We start from the raw sequence: 19,479 nt of genomic DNA, 5'->3' as shown, positions 1-19,479 counted from the left end.
CTCAGCCCAACCAGAGCCGCTCGGCACACGTTGCCTCCGCGCACGAGAGCGCCGTGGGCTTTGGGCTTGATTGGTGTGTTGCCAAAAAAAATGGCATGCCACAGTTTTGGCAAGCCAAAATCTAGGCAAAAAACATTGCCACAGAATAAATGTGAGATGTGGGTATTTTTTGGCACCAAACTAAAGCCCAAGAATTGGCAATGCCCAAATTTTGGTATGCCACAATTTTGGTAGCCAACCAATTAGACCCTTTATTTTTCAAAAAAAAAAAAGAGGCGCGCATGGGCCGCTCCCGTTTTGATGTGGGTTGTGCGCTGCGCGCGTGCTCGTGAGAGAGTTTTGGGCTGCTTCCGCGTGGGATGTTTTTCTATAGGCTGTTAGTGAGGCCTGTTTCTGGGCCGCCACCTCAAAATCATTAATCGTTCCAGTATATTCAAAATCAAAAATAAAATCCACTTAAAAATAAAAAGAATCGCTAGAAAAAGGGAAAAAATAATTTACTACCTTCGAGTATAGCTAAAGTCTGAATAACCGCCTAAACTATTGGTTCAGTTTACCCCATAAACTATGCAATTTAGTTCATTTTATTCCATAATACAATTTGTTTTTTTGTTCATACGATGAATTTTAATTCAAATTGCATGGTAGTAGTGCACATCACAATGCATATTTAAAAAATTATTATAATTTTTCATCATTAATTTTTATATAAGTTTGAACTCCAATAATTAATTTATTATTAAATATCTTAATCTGTTAATATAGTGATAAAAATTTATGATATATTTTTATAGCATGTGTTAAAGCATCTCCAATAGTCTCTCAAAATCACACTAGTCAAATTATATTTAGCTAACTATTTAACTAACCAAAGGATAAAAAAATCCAACAGCTTCCTCCATCCATCCCCTCCTCTACTCCATCCCATTCTCCCGCTGACAAGCGGCCCCCGATCCATCTCCTTCGCGAGTTGCATCCGCATCCTCCCCTTCATCGCCGGCCGCATCCTCCACCTCACCGCCGGCCGCATCCTCCCCCTCGGACCTGCCGCTCGCCCAGCACTACCCAGCTCCGCCTGCCCAGTGCCGCCTGCTCCACTTTCTATACGACGACTGGTCACGACACGAGGTCTCCTCACTGAACTTCGGCTCTATGCGAGGGATGCAGCTAGTAGAGGATGCCTTGGGCGTGCTCCGAGTGCAAGGAATTGGATTATGGTGGCTTGGGTGGAGAGAATTTGAGGGAGGGGTGGAGTTCTGTCCTCAACCGGCAATGGTGATTGTGGCGGTGCGGGCGCGCGTGAGTGGATGGAGAGGGCAGGGCGGAGTAGTGCTTGGAGGGACAAGAGGGCAGGAGCCGCGGGCACCAAGCGAGACGGCGATGGACATCGGATTGGTAAAGATACCAGCCAGGGGCGACCTTTGCCGAGCGGGATGTCGAGCTTGTTGGATCACAGTTTTTGGATTTTGTCCAAAATTTTACCTATTCTTTTGAGTATTAAATAGTCTTTTGGAGATGCTCTTATGATAGTACATCACTGTGTAAAATTTCAATTTGAAACTCCACTTGAAGAAATAAAAAAAGATAAATTGTATTAGGGGGTAATTTAAACAAAAGAGTAGAGGTAAAATGAACCAAACGATCGTTTAGGAAGATTATTCGAACTTTGGCTATAGTTTAGAGACGTAATTTAGACTTTTTCCAAAAGCAAAACTTCGCGTGCGAGGAGATACGCGCTAACCATTTGCAGTGTACTAGAGGGCCGCGTTAAGCAAGCAACAAGACACGGCTTCCTTGTTCGGATGGAAGATGCCAAGGCAGCCAAACGCCGAAGAGGCGAAGAGCATGCATGCGCGCTGCACAGACAGGCTGCAGGCTGCTCGCCAGCGCCAGCGCCGAGAGACGACGCGAGAGGAACGGCTGGGGGACGTCGGAGCCCTACCGATAGCAAGCGCCTGTTGCCTTCTTTCCACGTTGGGCCGAGCTCAGGGCTCGTGACGCGTCAGGCCTTGCCGCGACCACAGGCCAAAACCGCCAAAAGGCCAAGCATGCACGTTTCGCCCAGGCTTTTTTCCATACGTCTAAATAACTACACGTCACGCCTTTTCCTGATGCCTCAGCGGCGCTGCGACCATGGCCTATACATGCAGAGCGCAGCAGGGCTCGCCTTTTCTTTTGGTGCCCCCGACCCGAGATATGCATCGCCCCATTCTTCACCAAATGCCAAGTTACCGAACACAGGCAGGGGCGTGCGGGAAGCTTTGCTTTTGCATGTTCCAATGGCATCCATCAGAAATGCGCGGTATGCTTCTGCCTGTCAACACCTTTTGTCGATCGGTGAGAGACTTACACGATCGGCAACGGGATTAATCGAGTAGTATTCGAGTAACAAAGTGTAGTGTGTTGTGTGGCTGTATGGTGTAGTGTAGTCAACAGCTTGGGAGTTGGGACCTTTTTTTGTGTGTAGACTGTAGAGTACTGGAATAGTGTTCTTGGGTTTGATGTCACAGGACCCCCACTCAGTCGATGCCAGCCTCTGAGCCTGATCACAGCACAACGGGACCCCCCGTGTACCGGTGCTCGGGCTCAAGACTCTCAGCGATGACCCAAGCTCTGAACGAATGCTGTTCGTCTTTGAACTCCTTTTTGTTTCACCGTGAGATTAATCATCCGTTTCAGATATTTGTCAAGATTTTAGCATTAGCAGTGGTAACCGAGTTGGTGAGTTTAGTTGATGATAAAACATTGAGCAAAGATTGGTTTTAGTGGAGATGACATATGCAAGAACTCTTTGAGATGAGCATTGAGCCAGGGAGTGAGCTAGGAAAATGACCAAAATAATGAATGAAATCAAGCTGCATCGTACAAGCATCCCTCTCACTACATCGCAAGCAATACAAGTGATCTCTTACTTCGATGACCATGAAGAGAAGAAGTGGGCGGTGAGATTGGACGACGAGGAGGAGGCCCGGTTGGTGTCGGTCACCGTCAGCGCCGGCCTGGCATCGGCGAAGCTCAGCGCGGGTGGGGGATACGCCACGACGCCCAGTGGAGGCAGCTTCCGCATCGCCGGCAGCGGCGGCGAGAACCCGCCTTCCTCTCCGTCCTCCTCCTCCTCCTCCTCCGTGATCCCGAACGGCGACGGCGACGCGCCCGGCGTCTCGAACGGCGGCGAGTCCCCGCCGCCCGGCGCGGCCTGGCCCTGCGCGCCGCCCCGGTCGTACACCGGGTTGGAGATGCACATGAACCCGTCGCCGCGCGCCGAGGAGCCCGTGGACGAGCCCGACCGCGACGGCGTCGAGCGGCGCGCGGGCGACCACCGCCACACCGCGGACTCCAGCTTGGGGATGGCGAGGAGGAGGTCCTTGGTGTGGGGCGCGTGGAGCACGCCGTGCGCGTAGTAGAACGGCGGCGTGCTGGAGAGCGCCTCGCGCGCCGCCGTGGTGGTCGCCACCGACCCGTCCTCGGTGCGCGCGGGGGACAGCGCAAGCGGGCCGAGTTTCGACGGGGACGCCTCGGCGCGGAGACGCCGCCGCCGGAGGTGGGCGCAGAAGAGGTCGGCGATGAGGAGCACCAGGATGGTGAGGAAGATGGCCAGGCTGAGCGCCACCGTCACGCTGACAGCCACGGCCAGCCTCGACATGCCGTCGGTGAACATGGCGCCGGCCTCGCCGGCTTCGGAGCCCGGGGCGAGCGAAGCGGAGTGGAGCTGTGGAGTGCGGAGTTGAGAAGAGCTCCCAAGCGGCGCGGCGACTGTTTGTGGTCGCATCGCATCAGAAGACAAAAGCTGCAGCTGCTTAGCTTAGGGGACGATGCCATTGATTGTCTAATCCACCACCCTTGATCAACTTCCGAGCCACGCTTCCCGAGGCGGGTTACTTCCAAAAGCTAGTGGCGGGTACGGTTAGCGTGTGGGTTGTCTGAAGAAAACAGCAGCCGCTCGTCAGTGTCTGGAACTCTGAATGGCAATCGGGTCCCAGGCATGTGGGGTAAACCTGTCACTGGGAGATGCTGACAGAGTGATCAGTAAGAAGCTAGTGCTGGAGATAAAGCTAATAGGCATCGTTCTGTTAATGGCTACCTGATCATTGGGTGCGGCGAAAGGAGAGGAGACGGAGTGTTTTTGGCGGGAAGGCAATGCTCTGGTTACTGTTCCGAATCCAAAAGATTCGTGCGCTCTGCTCTGACCGCACAAGTAGTCATCATCGTTGAGGTATGTGTGCGTGGGGGACTGGAGATGTTGACCGTTCCTCTGTGCTAGTACACGACACGTTCCCGCCGCATGATTGCCATTTGGCAAAGTCATAACATGGTCAGGTCGAGTATTCTCGGGTGAAAAAAATAGGTGCCGCTGAGTATCAGAGTTCAAAAAAGTCCTTGAGAGGAAAGAAGTTTTTGTGCTGCATTACACCGTCAATGGCAGCATTTTGATTAGGACAAACCAATTGGAGCAAATCTGTATGTTTTATGATAAAATAAAGTGCCCTAGATAAAGGATTGGTCTTCATGGATTCATGTATGCTCGTTCGCGAACAAGCTTCTAGCTGAATTGGTTTGATGACTTTAGTAGCACTCCTCAAGTTCTGTATTCAACTTCTCGTGGCTGGGTTTAAAAAAATATCATTGGTATGGTTAGGGTTCTCGACAAAAACCCATCACTGGTATGGTTAGGAATCTCGACCAGGAAGCCAGTTACTTCCTCTTAATGAAATACGATGGAGCTGTCATATCCCTCGGTCAAGTTTTTTTTTATTCTCATACAAAGTACAAACAGAAAACTCGGAATTCTTCAACGAATCAGGCCGGGTGCATTCAGTGCGTGAAAAAAAGCTGTGTTAATTACAATCAATTGGTTCTAAAGATGTCAAGACTTTAGCGCATATCCTTCTCTTGGTGATTCCTTCGCGTTTGTTTGCTGTTTTATTGTTGCCCTCTCTCTCTCTCCTTTGACAACCATGGCTGTCTCCACTCCTCGCACCCTATTCATCTCCTGCAACACTCCCGTTGCATGTTTAGCAGCCAAATCTCATTGCTAGATAACTATTTCATCTCATAGCTTTATTTTTTCTAAGCAACTACTTATTTGATCTCGTTAGCTTCTAAAAGGTTAATTACTTAATTGCACCGCTAAGTCAAATTTATTTGGTGGAAGAAAATCGCTAATAAAAAAGAAAATTAGTCGATCTCCACCTCCAGGCTCGAGCAAAAAAAAAAAAAAAAACAGGGGGAAAGGGCCCAAAAGCCCAGCGAGCCCAGCCACCATGTCCGTCTTGCGGATCCAGTCCGTCGACTTCCCCGCCTCCCCGCCCGCCGCCGCCGCCGACGAGGTCGGCACCAGCGGCCGCGGCGGCGCCACCTCCAACCCACTCTCCCCGACCTCCAGTCACCCTCCCGCCTCCACCACCACGTCCTCCATACCTCCACTCGAGCTCCCCGGCGCGACCTCCGCCGCGTCCGCCCGAAGCCCTAGGGTACACCACACCCGCGGCGTCATCCACCTCTACCACTCGTCGTCGTCCACCTCTAACACCTCCTCCTCCTACGCCTCGGCCGTCGCCGCCACCTCGTCCTCCTCCTCCGGGCCGGCCGCCCCGCAGCCCGCCTCCGACTCGCTCCTCCCGGTAACTGCTCTCCCTCGTTTTCTCTCTACTAGTTCTCGCGTGCTCGTTGTTTCGCGCCCTTATGTCTAGTTCTCTCCTGTCAATTGCAGCCATGGCGCGGCACGCGGCTTCTGGTGCTCGCCGTCCCGACGCGCGTTTCGCCGGATGACTTTGTCCGCTTCTGTGGCCCTTACCTCGAGCGCGCCTCAGACATCCGTTTCATCAGGTCAGCTTTCGGCTATCGCTTTCCTTGGAGCAAATTGCGCCGTTCTCTGCATGCGATTTACTTACCCACGCTGTTGTATCCGTAGGGATGATGGAGTGGAGGACCGGTACAGTGTCCTTGTAGAGTTTGAGGACCAGAAGAGCGCTGATGGGTTCTACCTGGACCTCAATGGCTGGAGGTTCTCATCCTCGGAGGTTGCTAATATTGTCAATTGGATTTCAGTTTTATTTGCTGATCATATGTGAGACCGTGCTAAATTGGTGAGTGCGCCTGATTTACTCTTGTTCCATGGTGCAGGGAGAGGTTTGCCATGTTCTGTTTATAGCAGCTGTGCAGTATACTCCCTCCTCGGAGGTTGCCACAACTCCACCTGTTGGATCCACCGAACTTCCCATATGCCCTGTTTGCATAGGTGATCTTACCTTTTCTTATTTATTTTGCGTTGGGGCTCTGCAATACAATTCAAAACCATGCGCAGATATCACCATAGTGTCACATTTGAAATCCTTTTGTGACCTCTGATGAAGAGATTTATCGAATGCCTCTGAAGAGACTTCTGAAGAGATTTAGGCACTTTCTGTTCTATGCTTCGAGAGACCTGCAACTTTTAAACTTATCTGTCTATGGAGTTATATTTGCTTGAGACTTAACTAATAACCTTATTCCCGAAGTGTTTCCAATGCCTATCATTTTGACGAACTACTTTAGAGCTGCCTTCATTGTGCAGTTTTCTAACCTACTAGGGTCGATAGTTTAATACCCATATTGATCACATTCTATCAAAATGTGCATCCAAGTATGTTTTCAGAAAAAAAAGCTAGTTTCATGCCTTGTCTTGTGTTGTTTAACCAACATTATGTACACACATGGCACTTTCACAAATAGATACTAACTTCCATTTTTCCAGCCATAGTTCGGACTTTAAATACCTTTCTATTTGATGCAACACATCATTTGTTAGTTTCACTTCTCGTATTTTGTCTGTTGTTATTTAAGTTATGTGTCTTGTTTAGTCTTGCATGCCTAACTATTCTCTGACATCTTTATATGTGTTAATTGATCAGAAAGATTGGATCAAGACATCAGTGGTATTTTGGCAACTACGTGTGATCACTCCTTCCAGTGTTCATGTGTTTCAGTGTGGGTCAATTCGTCTTGTCCGGTAATGAATGGTTGTTTTGCTCTGTTCAACATTTGCTCTTCTAGGGCGACGCAAAATCACCTGTTGCTGTTATTCTTTCCTTGTGTGATTTATAAATGCATTGGATTTGCATTTGCAATGAAAACTACATCATACAATATTCTGGTTGGAATTATGTAACTGTTCAGACATGACGTTTCTTTAAGAATCTTGGGACCTTACAGCTTACACATGTCATTTCATATCTTGGGCACCCACTAGGAACTTCCAGTGGCAGGGCATATCAATACTGATTACTGTAACATTAACTCTATCTCCATGTATATTCTAGCAAGTAATTGCACTACAAAGGGGCAAATATTGAATGGTCATGACAGAAATGTGAGTCCTAGGGACATTATACTGGCATACATGGATCATAACATTGCAAATAAAAAGCAACCGCTTCCTTATGTACTCCAAATTATTATCAGTATTCCAACTCGAAATATTATAGAGTTGCCTCCAGTGTATCGAGAACTATTTCCTTCCATTATGACATGCAAAACTTTCTTCAGCATGAGCTCTGCCTTTACCCATAGCTGTTTCCATTTCAGGTATGTCAGTTTTGTCAGAAGCAGTCCGAAGATTCTACTTGCTCTGTTTGCCAAACCTCCGGAAACCTCTGGATATGTGTGATTTGTGGTTTTGTTGGATGTGGAAGGTATGCCATTACCTACTGACTTATTTTCTGTTGTAATGACTCATGGGTGTTCTTGTTAAAGTATTGCACATAATTACTTAGTGGTCAAGACTGCTAGATGAAAAGCCATACAGTTATAATGATGTGGGACATTTTTTTGTCGTCAGTAGAATTTTGATATACTCCCTCCGTCCCATGAAGAGTGCAATTCTAGTTTTTTTCAGACAGATTAGTGGTGGCGTGAAAAGACTCTCATACCCTCAATTATTTGCCACATGCGGATAGTTTTTGCATGCAAATCAAATCTGAGCGCTTAATTAGGCAGTAGTTGAGATCCAACCTCTAGAATTGCACTCTTTGTGGGATTTTTTTCAAACACAGAATTGCACTTTTCATGGGATGGAGGGAGTACACAGCTTGGGGGTTAGTTTAACCTCTTTCTACCTGCCCAGTTAACCTTGCCCTTATTGGTTCCCCATGTTCTAGGTATCAAGAAGGCCATGCAAAACAGCACTGGAAAGACACTCAGCACTGTTACTCGCTAGATTTGGAAACACAGCGTGTTTGGGATTATGTTGGTGACAGCTTTGTCCATCGACTGAATCACTCAAAGAGTGATGCAAAGCATGCTAAGTTCAAGTCAAAATGTAAATACTCTGGGGATGACTGTGTGAACTGCTCGTGCAATGACGACTCTGACATGGGTGGAGCTATGTTCAGCAGCAAAGCTGAAACAGTAAGAATTTTAAATTCACTTTATTTGATTTACTCCATCATACCTTACTGGTAATCTCTTTTTATAAATTATGTGCATGCTCTTCTTACTAGATTGTGGATGAGTACAATCGGCTCCTGGCAAGTCAACTCGAAACTCAAAGAGAGGTGCGCTCAACTTACCTTCTAAGTTATTTTGGCTATTGATTGTATGAACTTTGTTAGCCTGTTGAATTCGCAGTTTCTCTCATGTGTTCATCTGCCTATATTGTTCATATCTTCAGTATTACGAGGGCCTTTTATCTGAGGCTAAAAGAAACAAGGAACGCCTCGTTTCTGAAGCTGTCGAGAAAGCTGTAAATGATAAGCTTCAAGAGCTCCAACTTAAGCTTGAGAACCTAATGGTGGAGAAAAAGAAAGTTGCAGATGTGAGCACTGTCTCATGCATGTTTATCAGCCGCAATTAGGTGTTAGCATTCAAACTCATGACTCCCTGCATTGGTGTAAATTTTCTGCCTTTCTCTTGCAGATGAATGAAAAACTCACTAGGAGCCAAGACATGTGGCGTCAGACACTAAGAGATATTGAGGAAAGGTATGTTTGATACCTTCTCTGCAAAGAAGAAATGGTATGATTGTGGTTTTTAAAAACAGAAATAATACTGTTGTATTATAGATGGCATCATAAGTATATTTTTAAGCATCAGTTTGGTGAAAAGGTTTCTTGCTCTGTTCTCTTTTTCCCAGAAAAACCAACTTTTCCTTCTTTTTTTTTAGCTGATAAATATGCACTCACAGGGAAAGAACACAGCTGAAGTCGAAGGATGAAACAATTCATGATCTGGAAGAACAGGTGTTTGTCATTGTTTTTCTTGTATAGTATTCCTTTTCAGGGCTATATTTCTAGTTCAGTGGTAGTACAAGGGCCACTCGTTAACATATGTTGTGAAAAAAAATCCGTTGCAGATAAAGGATTTCAAGTTTTCCATCAAGTTGCAGAAGTCAATAGAGAAGAACGATGGTGTGAAGGGTGGTACGCTGGTGCCACTTACTACGGTGTCAGATTCCGGAGGCAAGGGCAAAAGGTCTTCAAGAACAAGCAAGAGGAGGAATTATTACCCTCCTGCACTTATCGTACATAGTGGTGCTTTCGTTGTTGACTACTTAGCAGCTTATAGTCATGACTGGTGTACCGTGAGTTCTCTCTCCTCGGTGCGAGCCTGCTCTGACGGAGTACCGTGAGAAAAAAAATGATCAAATCTGATGTCAATGTCATACATCCTCGATGCGGAAAAAGTGAGAATACACAACCCTAAACGTTTCAAATTATGAATACAATATGCAGCTCTTGTGTAAAACTAGAAACGTTTAAGTTTTGGGTGAAGGGGCGAGCTACTACTGCGAACCTAGTGTTATGTACAGTTTGTACACCCTGTTTCTACGACTTTCAAGTAGCTAAGGAGGAGACAGTGCAGCATCCGTCCCATTTGGTTAATATATCATTTATTAGCGTAATGTGGGCATTGGGCAGGCAGAGTATTCCCCACGCGCCACGCTGACGTCGTGTTCAAGTTCTGACGAATTCTGTGTGGCGCAGGCTGCGACCTCAGGTTCAGGATTCAGAATTACTAAAGAAAAGGTTCAGGATTCAGAAAAAAAATTCAGAAAAAGGTGCAGAGGCAACAGGCTCCTACCGAATTTGATCATGATATGTAGTGGCTGTACATTCAGGCCTTCATGGTCAAGAAAAATCCAACCAAAATAATGAATATCTGTTGTGATTAGCTTTTACTGATATGTACAATGTGATTTCAGAGATTATCAAGGAAAAAAAGAAACGGGAAATACACAAACACCGAGCTTAAAAATACCAACACGGACAATAACCAAAGAAATCATAACTGGAATTTCATGTTCACCACGAAGTCGAATTGCACGATTGCCTTTGTTTCCATGGTGGTGGTGACTGATGAATGCCAATGCTGCGATCTACAACTTAAGTATGACAGCGCGTCCACATGGATGGCAAAAGGAGAACGCAATGGTGGCCCAAAATGCCAGCACAAATGACGCGCAAACCACATAAAGGATCAAATCATCAGGCGTCTCATCCACATCTTCCGGTGCAGGGGCAGCAGTAGCACGGCCTGAGCCGGGAGAGCACACATTCCCCGGCGACATGTCTTGGAGGTTCTTGTTGCCTATGTAGCTATCCATGCTAAACGAGGCAAACTGGCCAGAGCCCGGTATGCATCCGGACAAGTTGTTGTAGGCCACCGAGAACACCTCCAGCGACCACAGCTGAGACAGCTGCGAAGGTATTGCTCCATCTAACTCGTTGTGGGATAAGTCCAAGCTTTCAACGGCGCTCATGTTTGCAAGCGATGCTGGAATCCGGCCACTGAAGTGGTTGTTCGATAAGTTGAGGGACGTGACACGAGTCAGATTCCCTATCTCCCAAGGAATTTCTCCTGACAGCATGTTTCCAGATAGATCAATGCCGAACATCAGATTGAAGAAGTTGCGACTGTATGCGTAGATATTCCCTTTGGTCGAGAAGGTGAAGCCTTGCAGGTCATAAGGAGTGTCGTACATGAAAGGTGGATCATCATTGCCCATACTAGAAAACCCGGTTCCGAAGAAAATAAAGCTGAACAAGGTCTGAAAATCAAGGTCATCTGCATGATATCCGAATGAGATGGAACCAATGCAGGGTGGTACTGAACCTGAAATTCTGTTGTCTGACAAGTCAATTATATTCAAGTATTGGAGATGGCATATGTTTGGGGAGATTTGGCCCCCAAACCTATTCCCACCCAACAGAAGCAGCCTAGTTTGAGCAAGGCTGTGCATCCAATCAAGATTGCCGTGGAACTGATTATATCTTAGATCCAAAACTGTAATATGGGAGCTGTTGAAGAAACCACCGGAGAATCTTGAGAGGGAGTTCCGAGACATGTTTAGCAAATACATTTGTAACTCGCCGGCACAGTTTGGTGTAGACCCTACAAAGTTGTGGTCTGACATATCTAAAATCTGAAGACTAGTCAATTTGCAAATTGCTGGATAAATCTCGCCACTTAAGTTATTACTAGCAACGCTCAAAACTTGCGGTGAAAGACCCCAAAATGAAGTATCGAGTTCGCCAAACAAATTATTATCATGCAAATCCATGGTTACCAGATTACCCGAGAGATTGTTTGGAAGTGTTCCTTCAAACTTATTGCTGCCAAGGTATATTGCCGCTACGGACAAATCACTAACCCCACCAAATATCAAACCTCCAAGATTGTTGTTTGAGAGCTTCAGGATTGTTAGATAAGGACAATCAGTGAAGAAGCAAGTTGGGACTTCTCCTGTAAATCTATTGTTTGATAGGTCCAAAATTCTGATGTTGCTAATGTTGCACAATGATGCCGGAAGATATCCAGAAATGATATTATTAGAAGCAACTAGGACTTCCAAATTTGGAAACACTGAGCTGATGTTGGTTGGAAGCTGTCCGACAAAATGGTTACTAGAGATGTTGATCATTTCGAGAGCAGATTGGTGTTGCCACATTGGATCTATTGATCCTAATAGTGAGTTACTTGCAATGTTCAGATAAACTAGAGTCGCTATGTTTGCAAAGATCCAATTGGGAACATTTCCTGTCAAGTTATTGCGAGACAAATCAAGCATTTGTAGATGACGTTGTGTGCCTAGGAAATTTGGTCCCACAATGATGTCGTCAATTTTACACCCAGAGAGCACTAGTGTTCTCAGTTGAAATGGAGGTGCTAGTCCATGAAACTTCACGTCAATAGACAAATCACTGTTTCCGGACAGGTCAACCTCCTCGAGCATGGTGCAGTTTCTTAGCCAGAAGAAATGAAATGCTCCACTTAAATTATTTCCAGATAACTTTAGAGTCCGTAGTGCTGAAGAAATACTTGCAAATGAGCTCATAGGTACATGCCCTTGGAAGAGGTTTTCTGAAAGATCCAAGTATTCAAGGCGTGGAAGCTCAAATAAGGATGATGGGATGCTTCCACTCAATTGATTGGATCTTAGATGCAATTCTCGCATGTGCTTGAAATTTTTAAAAGCTGTTACATACACATGTAGTATAATTAATGCAAGGAACACCAACATAAAAGAATGCTTACTTAGTTTGTAATACCTGTATTTCGAAGAGTACCGCTGATATTGCTTCGAACAAGATGTATGACTTCAAGAGATGCCAATTTGCCGAGTGATCCCATGGTATCATTCCCAGTGAAACTGTTGTCACTGAGGTTGAGATACCTGAGCTTAGTCAACCCTTGAAGACCTGAGGAGAGCTTTTTCTTAAGTTATGAACAAGCTGCTTTGCCAAAAGAGAAGTAGTCGCTTGCATGGAGAAGAAGTTAACATACCATCAAGATTTTGTAAGCAAGCGTGATTCCAAGATAAATCCAGCAGCTGAAGCTCATGGAATGAAGAGAAAACAAAAACCCATCGCAACATGTAGTTGCTCAGCAGGGCTTATCTGAGCCGTTCAGTTTTGTCTTGGGATGCGCGCGGGGCAGCCCTGACTATGCGTATTCATGTGTATTCCGTCTTTTTGAGTGGATGTATTCCATCTTTTTCTCGCCGGTCCCACCACGTGATGTCAGTGTGAGGAGCGAGTTGTCTTCATCCTCTTCCTCTCTCACGCACGCACAGCGGGTTTTCACTGTCCGCGGCGGGATCTGCACCTCCGGTGACTGCCGACAGATCAGCATCGTCGCCGTCCTGGAGCCCTCCCCCCGCGTCGTCGTCATCCTCTTCGATGTCCCGCACACGCCGCGGGAGCCACCGTCACAGACGGTGTATTCGGCGGGCGCCTCCGAGCTGTCCTGCCGGTGACCGTCGGCGACCGCCGATAGATCCCCATCGTCGTCCTACACTCCTACTAGAGCGCTGTCCTCTTCCTCCCGGGTACTCGCGCGTTGTCCCCCTTAGACCCGCCGCCTGTATGTCTCGTGATATCTAATGGATTTGTTTTATTTAATGGATTGTTTGGTTTGCTGATTTCCTCATTTGATTTCCCCTTAGACCCGCTGACGCCATGACTGTGACCTCGCCTTGAAGTTGTTGAGCCGTTGGGATCCCACACAATCGCCGGAGCTTCTTTGTGGATGCGGATTTCCAGCAGTTTGCCGCACCGCTCTGACACCAAGGAACCCCATGCGGAAGTTCCTTAGTTGCGATGTATTTTTTACGCGATGTATTTTTTACCAAAGCATTGCCTTGTACGTTTTTTAAAGCTTGGCGGCTGATGCAGTTATGGTTTTTTTTTTGTGTGCAGGTATGTAGGTTATGGATATGGGAGGATCTCTTGAATAAATATGCAGGTGATGTGGTGGATTATTTGCAACTCGAACGTTCTAAATCCAGGGATGTACCAATTCTGCTTTGTGGATGCGGCCGTCATGTCCACCCCTATACTGTGCAAGATACGTCGTCCTCCAAGCAGGGAGTTGTATCACGGAGTTGGTTCCATTGCCAGGTACGAATATCGAACTATTTTGTGTAGGTCTGTTGTTTTCATACTCGTTTATTAACTCTTTTGATCATGCAAATTGTGCAGCAGCCTCCTAACTTAAAATAAAGGAGTTTGTTTTGTGGGACTACTTCCTCTGAATTTAGGTTGCTTTAGAATTCAACTTAGATTTTGTGCAGATGCCACTTTTATCTGTGATTATAGTTTGACAATTCAGCAGGTCAAGTTATGGATACGTATTACAGCTTTTGACGATATATTTTTTTCTGCAGATTTGTAACCTAATGATTCCGGAGGACACGCTATCGCAGTACATAGAAGGCATCATTTTTTACTGCCAATCATCTACCGTGGACGCCCTGAAAGCCCAGCTTCAGAGGTGCCAGGAGGTAATTTCTGGGAAGGACAAGGAACTTGGCAGGATGGAGGCAGAGCTGATGAAGTTGCAAGCATCTTTTGGTGAAGAACAACTACCCCAAGATCAAGGAAGGGGAGAGCAGTTGGTAATTAGGCGCAGCGTTCGGAAGATTATCATGTTTATCATAGGCGTAGCTATCATTGCTAATATGCTGGCAGCTAATTTTAATAGGTAAAGTGGCAAATGTTATTTGCCTACATGCCAAGTGGAGTTTGCTGCAAGTAGTCTAGATGCTCAATTGCTGCAAGTAGTCTAGATGCTCAATTTGCATTTTTAGCAGGTAAGTAGTAGTTGACCGTGATCTTAGTATGTAAGTAGTAGTTCAGGTGTATCATGTGCCCATGCGCCGGTGTCCATGTGCGTTGCTCGAGCTTGGGAGTTTGGTTACACCCCCAAGTTCCAAGAATTATTCAACGGGCCATTGTGCCTATTTTTGTTGTAACAGTGGTATGATTACTCTGTTAGAGACAATTTAACATAGATCTGAGTTATTTATGTCTTTTTTTTATGCTTGAGTTAGTAACTTGCAAGCTGAACAGGTTTTCAGATAATCAGTGCTGTGTTGTCTTACACAAAAACTAATTTTCAGATTATGATGCAAATTTTTTTGTAAGTATAATCTGTAATGTTGTTTGATGAGCAGATTGAAAACTCATAAAGGGAGATAAAACATGGCAAGGACCGTGCATATAGTTCAATCGAAAAGATCTACTTGAGTGTTATGTTTTAGCCTTGAGCATGAACCGCACTTGTTTAGCTCATCCTCAAGAACCAAAATCTCATATTTGGCATTAGTCACCTCATCTTGCAATCTGACGCCATTCGCAGGTCATTTCATCATCCAGCATTCAAGGTTCTTATTTGTTGTGGGATCGAAGTTACAAGAAAGAATTGAAGCGTAACACATGGATGGCCCACACACTGCCCACATTGCCCACACATTAACAATGGTTCTCCTATGTCAAATATAGCATTTGGGGCTGCAAAATTAAACATCTGGGTTTGCAGTATGCCAACTCACGGGCTGAAAACACAAAATGCAGTATGTTGACGGTGCTATTAACGAGCAACGGCAGACCATTACATCGCTGGTGTCCAAAATAAATCAAGTGCCCGCAGACCCACTGATGACAGAAAAGGGTACATGCTGGTTATGTGACCACAGCCAGCGCATCTTTTATAAGTGGCGGCAGTTGACCAATGTTCTGTTGCATGCTCAACAATTGGTGGAGGATGTTGCATCTATGAAGCTCTTGTGACTCCTGAAACAAGAAATACACCATATTAATATTGCAGGATGATTTGGAGCAGATGTACCATAAACAATACATCTCAGGTCTGACACTACCGTTGTGAGTATCCTTGTTATCATATTCCCATCAAAGTAGCGGGCATAAAACATCGTGTACAGGCCGGAATACGACCTGCATTTGGAAGACATTAGATTTGGGTAAGACAAATTTGCCCAACACGTCTTCGGGGGGGGGGGGGGGGGATACCTCAAACCATTTGCGCCATTTACCGACAAAAATTCATGTCTCCATCCATCCATGTTGACAAGAGGGTTCGGGAAAAAATGTTCCTTACAGTTGGTCATAGCTTCGTGCATTTTATCCACGTTTTCTTCATGTTTGCGCATGACTTTGTTGTAGCCGGAAAACATTTCCACCGGGTCTATGACCACAATCTTTCTATGCTGAAAGTTCCAAACATAGAGCGACCAACTGCACTCAAGCAGAACCGGTGCTAAAACCTATTTGGATTAAACACAATGTTTTACTAAGTACATACGGATAAACATCTAAACAACCAGGGTAGATGTGAAACTCACAAATAATATCTACTATATTTACATGATCTTTTATTTTTTCTTGTGCAGTATATTAACTGAAAATAATATCTACTATTTTACTCACCATACTACAATTGGCCAATGTCATATGTTATGTGGTAACCGTCAAAAATATGCCTTAAACTTGTGAGCAGTTCTGACTCATTGCCACCAAGGACCGCGCTCTGCAAAACAAAGATTTTTTTTGGCAGATTAACTCCAACTGCGAAAAAACAAATGCAGTGTCACCATACTGTTGTAGAAGGAAACATACTGCAAACTCAGATGTTATGAAGTGCCTACACCTTGTCTCGCTGTAAAAAGTGTATACTGTATAGTTCATCATCCAATGTATGGTATAGGCGGACAATGGCATTGATAGTGTCACTGTTGAAGTCGACGATCGATGCAAACATCCGGTGTATTGATGTTCCTCTAATTTGAAGTTCAGTTGGATGGTGGTGGATAAACCAGATCCTTACATGCAGCGAAAACCACACAACTTATCATTTTGGTTCAATTCCAGGGTCCTAACTTATACAGTACCAAAACAACTCACCAAGCATAGGCACCGGAATTCGCACATTGTTTGGAATCCAGTCTTCCTATTTGTGGCAATATTATCCTTTTTGATCCCAAAACCAACTTCCCATGAATACATGTTGTAGAATTCATATCCTTCATTCTCTGAGTCAAAAGTGATACCCAATACTGGCTCAAATATGTATCCCGTTTTACGCCGTGAAGCATTCCTCAATGCTATTTCAATTGGAATCATGCCTTTCGGCATGCGGACATTTGACCGAGTCCGGTTTGTCGCAGACCTACCCCTGCACAGGACAAGTCGAACACATGGGGCTAAGTTATAGATCTCAAAACGAGCACAAGAAAATAGTTGACTGAATCAGCAATGTCATCAGTTCAGTACCTTTTCTTCCAAGGAGCCGACGCATCAATGCAAACTTCTGTTATCACATGGAAATATGGATTGCCAGTTACGCATTGGCACTGACCAACGGCTTCATCTTGGTGGTGGTCGTTGCTGTTTTCATGGTTGAATGCGTCATCCGGCACCGGGTGGTCACTGACACTAAAAATGCCACGTTGCAAATAGCTAAATGTGATCAACAGTACAACAAAGTGTCCTAGCAAAAGTAGTTTACCTTGAAGAAAAGTTTTTCATGCTACTCATACCTTCCAAGAACTGATGTAGTGTCTTCATCAGACTCCTTCCCGGATGAAACGTCATGCAGTGTACAGCGTTGGACTAAATTGTCGATTACATCAAACCGAACACCACCCACTCCACCTGTGCCGTCCTCTACTATATGATCAGTCGTTGGGCCTTGAGGAACCCCACCAACATGCACTCCACCTGTGATGTGTTCCGCTGTATAATCAGCCAATGGAGTTTCAAATATTTCACTGCAACCCAGCTCCCCTGTGTTGTGCTCCGCTATATGAGCCTCAGAAAATCCAACGATATGCACTCCACCTGTACTGCGCTCCGCTGTAAGATCCGCCAATAGAGTTTCAGAAATACCACCACCATCCACCACATCTGTGCTGTGCTCTGTTGTATGGTCAGCCCAGCGAGCTTCAGATGAATCAAGAACCGCTTGAACGTCCGACATATGTGTCACCGACTGGAGCAAATCCTTATACGACATGCGCACACCTGAACGCGTGTGGGACCGACTTCAATGCTTTATTTAAAACAATTACTCTAACCCGACGCTAATAGTAATTTTAGTGACTACCTCGATTTGGATCTTGCGCTGCAACGCGCGGCATTCCGATGGTGCATCCTCCATTGCCTACCGCTCTACAGGGAAACATAGTACGGCTGTTTGAAGCTGAATAGAAGTACTACAAGGCGCCAGCGACATCTCCATTGGAACAAAGCACCGAACCTGAACAAGGCGCCCTCGAGAGCTCGCGGATCATGAACTGCCGCAGCGTCAGGTGCCGCGAGTTCCGACGCCGGTAGATCTGACCAGCGGCGCTCACAGGACAACGTCGCCGGCAGCAGCGGCGGCAGATCTGGGATGCGACCACCCTCCAATGGCGGAAGTCCAGGCGTCGGCGCAGAACCCCCACACGACCCACGGCCAGCGGGCTGCAGCTCGCTGCTCTCGGTCGCCGGCATCGCTGCGGCGCAGCTTCTGCCGGCGCGTCTGCCGCCGACGCCGTCGCCGTCGCCGTCGGTGTGCTGCGCGAGCTCCTGCTTCTCGAGTGGGAAAGAGCGCGTGGGAGGAATCGGTGGTGGATGACCTGGGTTGAAGAGCACGTCGTATTCCAATTGTATATGCGCTCGTATATCAAACAGTGGGCCAACGGCGCAAAGATTCCCCCCGACATCCTCGCCACCTGGCGCCATCCTAAGCCTGGCAGTGCTGGCGCGGACCGCTCGGATAGACACTGCTCAGCATGTACACTCAGAGAAAACCGTCAAATTCAGCTTCCAGCACTCACTTCCTGCGATAGAGTTCCCTTGGGGAGCATACATGTTGCTAAGGTCAAGACCTGACACTCGTGGGACCTTGTCGTCGCATGTGATCCTTTCCCATGAACAGCAGTCGTCGCTCTGTCCCCATGAATCAGGGACTACGGAATCTGCCTTCACCAACGAAGATCGCACGTGCATAAGAGCAATCCTCTCCTCGGCGACGGAGCCGCGTGCCATGGGAAACATGGAGTGCAGCATGCACAGGATGCAAGGCATGGTCTGAATGTAGCAGCTCATCTTTTCGGCTGCTAGGGTAGCTCATGTAAAGACTGATCGAAGAAGGCTTTGCACGCGCTCTATCGATCTTTCAGGTGCTACTTATATGCAGCTGTTTCATGTTGAATTCCGGCATGTTTTTCATCGTGTCCCGCGAGTGGATGCGTGGACCGGTGGACGGTGGTGGGTGTCTATTTCTGCGTATTTACCATCTGCTCTCAGGAGCCCCTCCACCATGATCAAGTTGAGGACAGCTCGCCCTTCCTTGGCACCTTGATTCCCGTGGCACCCGATCACCGGCTGCTCTTGATCTGCCGACGTTGGTGGCAGGTCAGCCATGTCAACTTCTCTTTTCATTAACGTGATCTTATCAATGGGTGTGAATGGAAGCTCAAGGCGGAGGAGCTCCTGCACGTCCCGTTTGCATAATGCACTACATTGTGTAAGTGGCAATGTGAGCAGGCATATTCTCCACTCTGATGTCTTGATCAAGCTCTCTCCAAGACCCCTTACCCGGGTGGGAATAAATCAAGTTTACTAGTTGAATACCCTGCGTGTTGCTGCGGGATTTCTGGATAAAAATATTGAAGTTAAGTGTACTGAGAAGATGGAGATATGAAGTTGCAGCCACTTTTAA

At 46.4% G+C, this 19,479-nt stretch overlaps 5 protein-coding genes across 11 annotated transcripts; 2 read left to right on the top strand and 3 right to left on the bottom strand.

The window, feature by feature from the left end:
• Positions 1–2,821: 2,821 nt before the first annotated feature.
• On the bottom strand, positions 2,822–3,753 carry LOC120683292. Its single transcript, XM_039965361.1, has one exon. The coding sequence runs from the start codon at positions 3,656–3,658 to the stop codon at positions 2,909–2,911; it is 750 nt and encodes a 249-aa protein (XP_039821295.1). The 5' UTR covers positions 3,659–3,753; the 3' UTR covers positions 2,822–2,908.
• Positions 3,754–5,237: 1,484 nt separating this feature from the next.
• Positions 5,238–9,764, top strand: LOC120683220 (BRAP2 RING ZnF UBP domain-containing protein 1-like). Its single transcript, XM_039965249.1, has 12 exons — positions 5,238–5,621; positions 5,711–5,826; positions 5,912–6,020; positions 6,124–6,238; positions 6,891–6,988; positions 7,564–7,670; positions 8,136–8,385; positions 8,478–8,531; positions 8,648–8,791; positions 8,893–8,957; positions 9,161–9,215; positions 9,329–9,764. The coding sequence occupies exons 1-12, from the start codon at positions 5,262–5,264 to the stop codon at positions 9,602–9,604; spliced, it is 1,749 nt and encodes a 582-aa protein (XP_039821183.1). The 5' UTR covers positions 5,238–5,261; the 3' UTR covers positions 9,605–9,764.
• A 347-nt stretch (positions 9,765–10,111) lies between these two features.
• Positions 10,112–18,864, bottom strand: LOC120683473 (receptor-like protein 15). 2 transcript variants are annotated; one of them, XM_039965549.1, is made up of 4 exons: positions 18,568–18,864; positions 12,760–12,833; positions 12,525–12,674; positions 10,112–12,450 (listed from the first exon to the last, which is right to left on the bottom strand). In XM_039965549.1, the coding sequence occupies exons 1-4, from the start codon at positions 18,861–18,863 to the stop codon at positions 10,352–10,354; spliced, it is 2,619 nt and encodes an 872-aa protein (XP_039821483.1). In that variant the 5' UTR covers position 18,864; the 3' UTR covers positions 10,112–10,351. The 2 variants fall into 2 exon arrangements, with proteins under 2 accessions (XP_039821483.1, XP_039821482.1); XM_039965548.1 differs by lacking the exon at positions 18,568–18,864 and having other exon boundaries at positions 12,543–12,674; positions 12,760–12,826.
• LOC120683476 lies at positions 13,043–14,787 on the top strand. Of its 2 annotated transcripts, none has more exons than XM_039965557.1 (4): positions 13,043–13,303; positions 13,421–13,576; positions 13,674–13,874; positions 14,141–14,787. In XM_039965557.1, exons 2-4 carry the CDS (start codon positions 13,553–13,555, stop codon positions 14,459–14,461), a joined length of 546 nt encoding a protein of 181 aa, XP_039821491.1. In that variant the 5' UTR covers positions 13,043–13,303; positions 13,421–13,552; the 3' UTR covers positions 14,462–14,787. The 2 variants fall into 2 exon arrangements, with proteins under 2 accessions (XP_039821491.1, XP_039821489.1); XM_039965555.1 differs by having other exon boundaries at positions 13,043–13,338.
• LOC120683474 lies at positions 15,197–18,574 on the bottom strand. Of its 5 annotated transcripts, none has more exons than XM_039965550.1 (10): positions 18,031–18,574; positions 17,878–17,942; positions 17,312–17,795; positions 17,046–17,231; positions 16,677–16,947; positions 16,392–16,594; positions 16,203–16,302; positions 15,786–16,039; positions 15,635–15,710; positions 15,197–15,548 (listed from the first exon to the last, which is right to left on the bottom strand). In XM_039965550.1, exons 1-6 carry the CDS (start codon positions 18,495–18,497, stop codon positions 16,565–16,567), a joined length of 1,503 nt encoding a protein of 500 aa, XP_039821484.1. In that variant the 5' UTR covers positions 18,498–18,574; the 3' UTR covers positions 15,197–15,548; positions 15,635–15,710; positions 15,786–16,039; positions 16,203–16,302; positions 16,392–16,564. The 5 variants fall into 5 exon arrangements, with proteins under 5 accessions (XP_039821484.1, XP_039821487.1, XP_039821486.1 ...); XM_039965553.1 differs by having other exon boundaries at positions 15,874–16,039; XM_039965552.1 differs by having other exon boundaries at positions 15,786–16,010.
• Positions 18,865–19,479: the final 615 nt, after the last annotated feature.

Source organism: Panicum virgatum, chromosome 7N, assembly GCF_016808335.1.
Source record: "Panicum virgatum strain AP13 chromosome 7N, P.virgatum_v5, whole genome shotgun sequence".
Taxonomy (NCBI): Eukaryota; Viridiplantae; Streptophyta; class Magnoliopsida; order Poales; family Poaceae; genus Panicum; species Panicum virgatum.
Note: the sequence above shows the minus strand (reverse complement) of the source record. Positions and strands in the feature narration are given on the sequence as shown.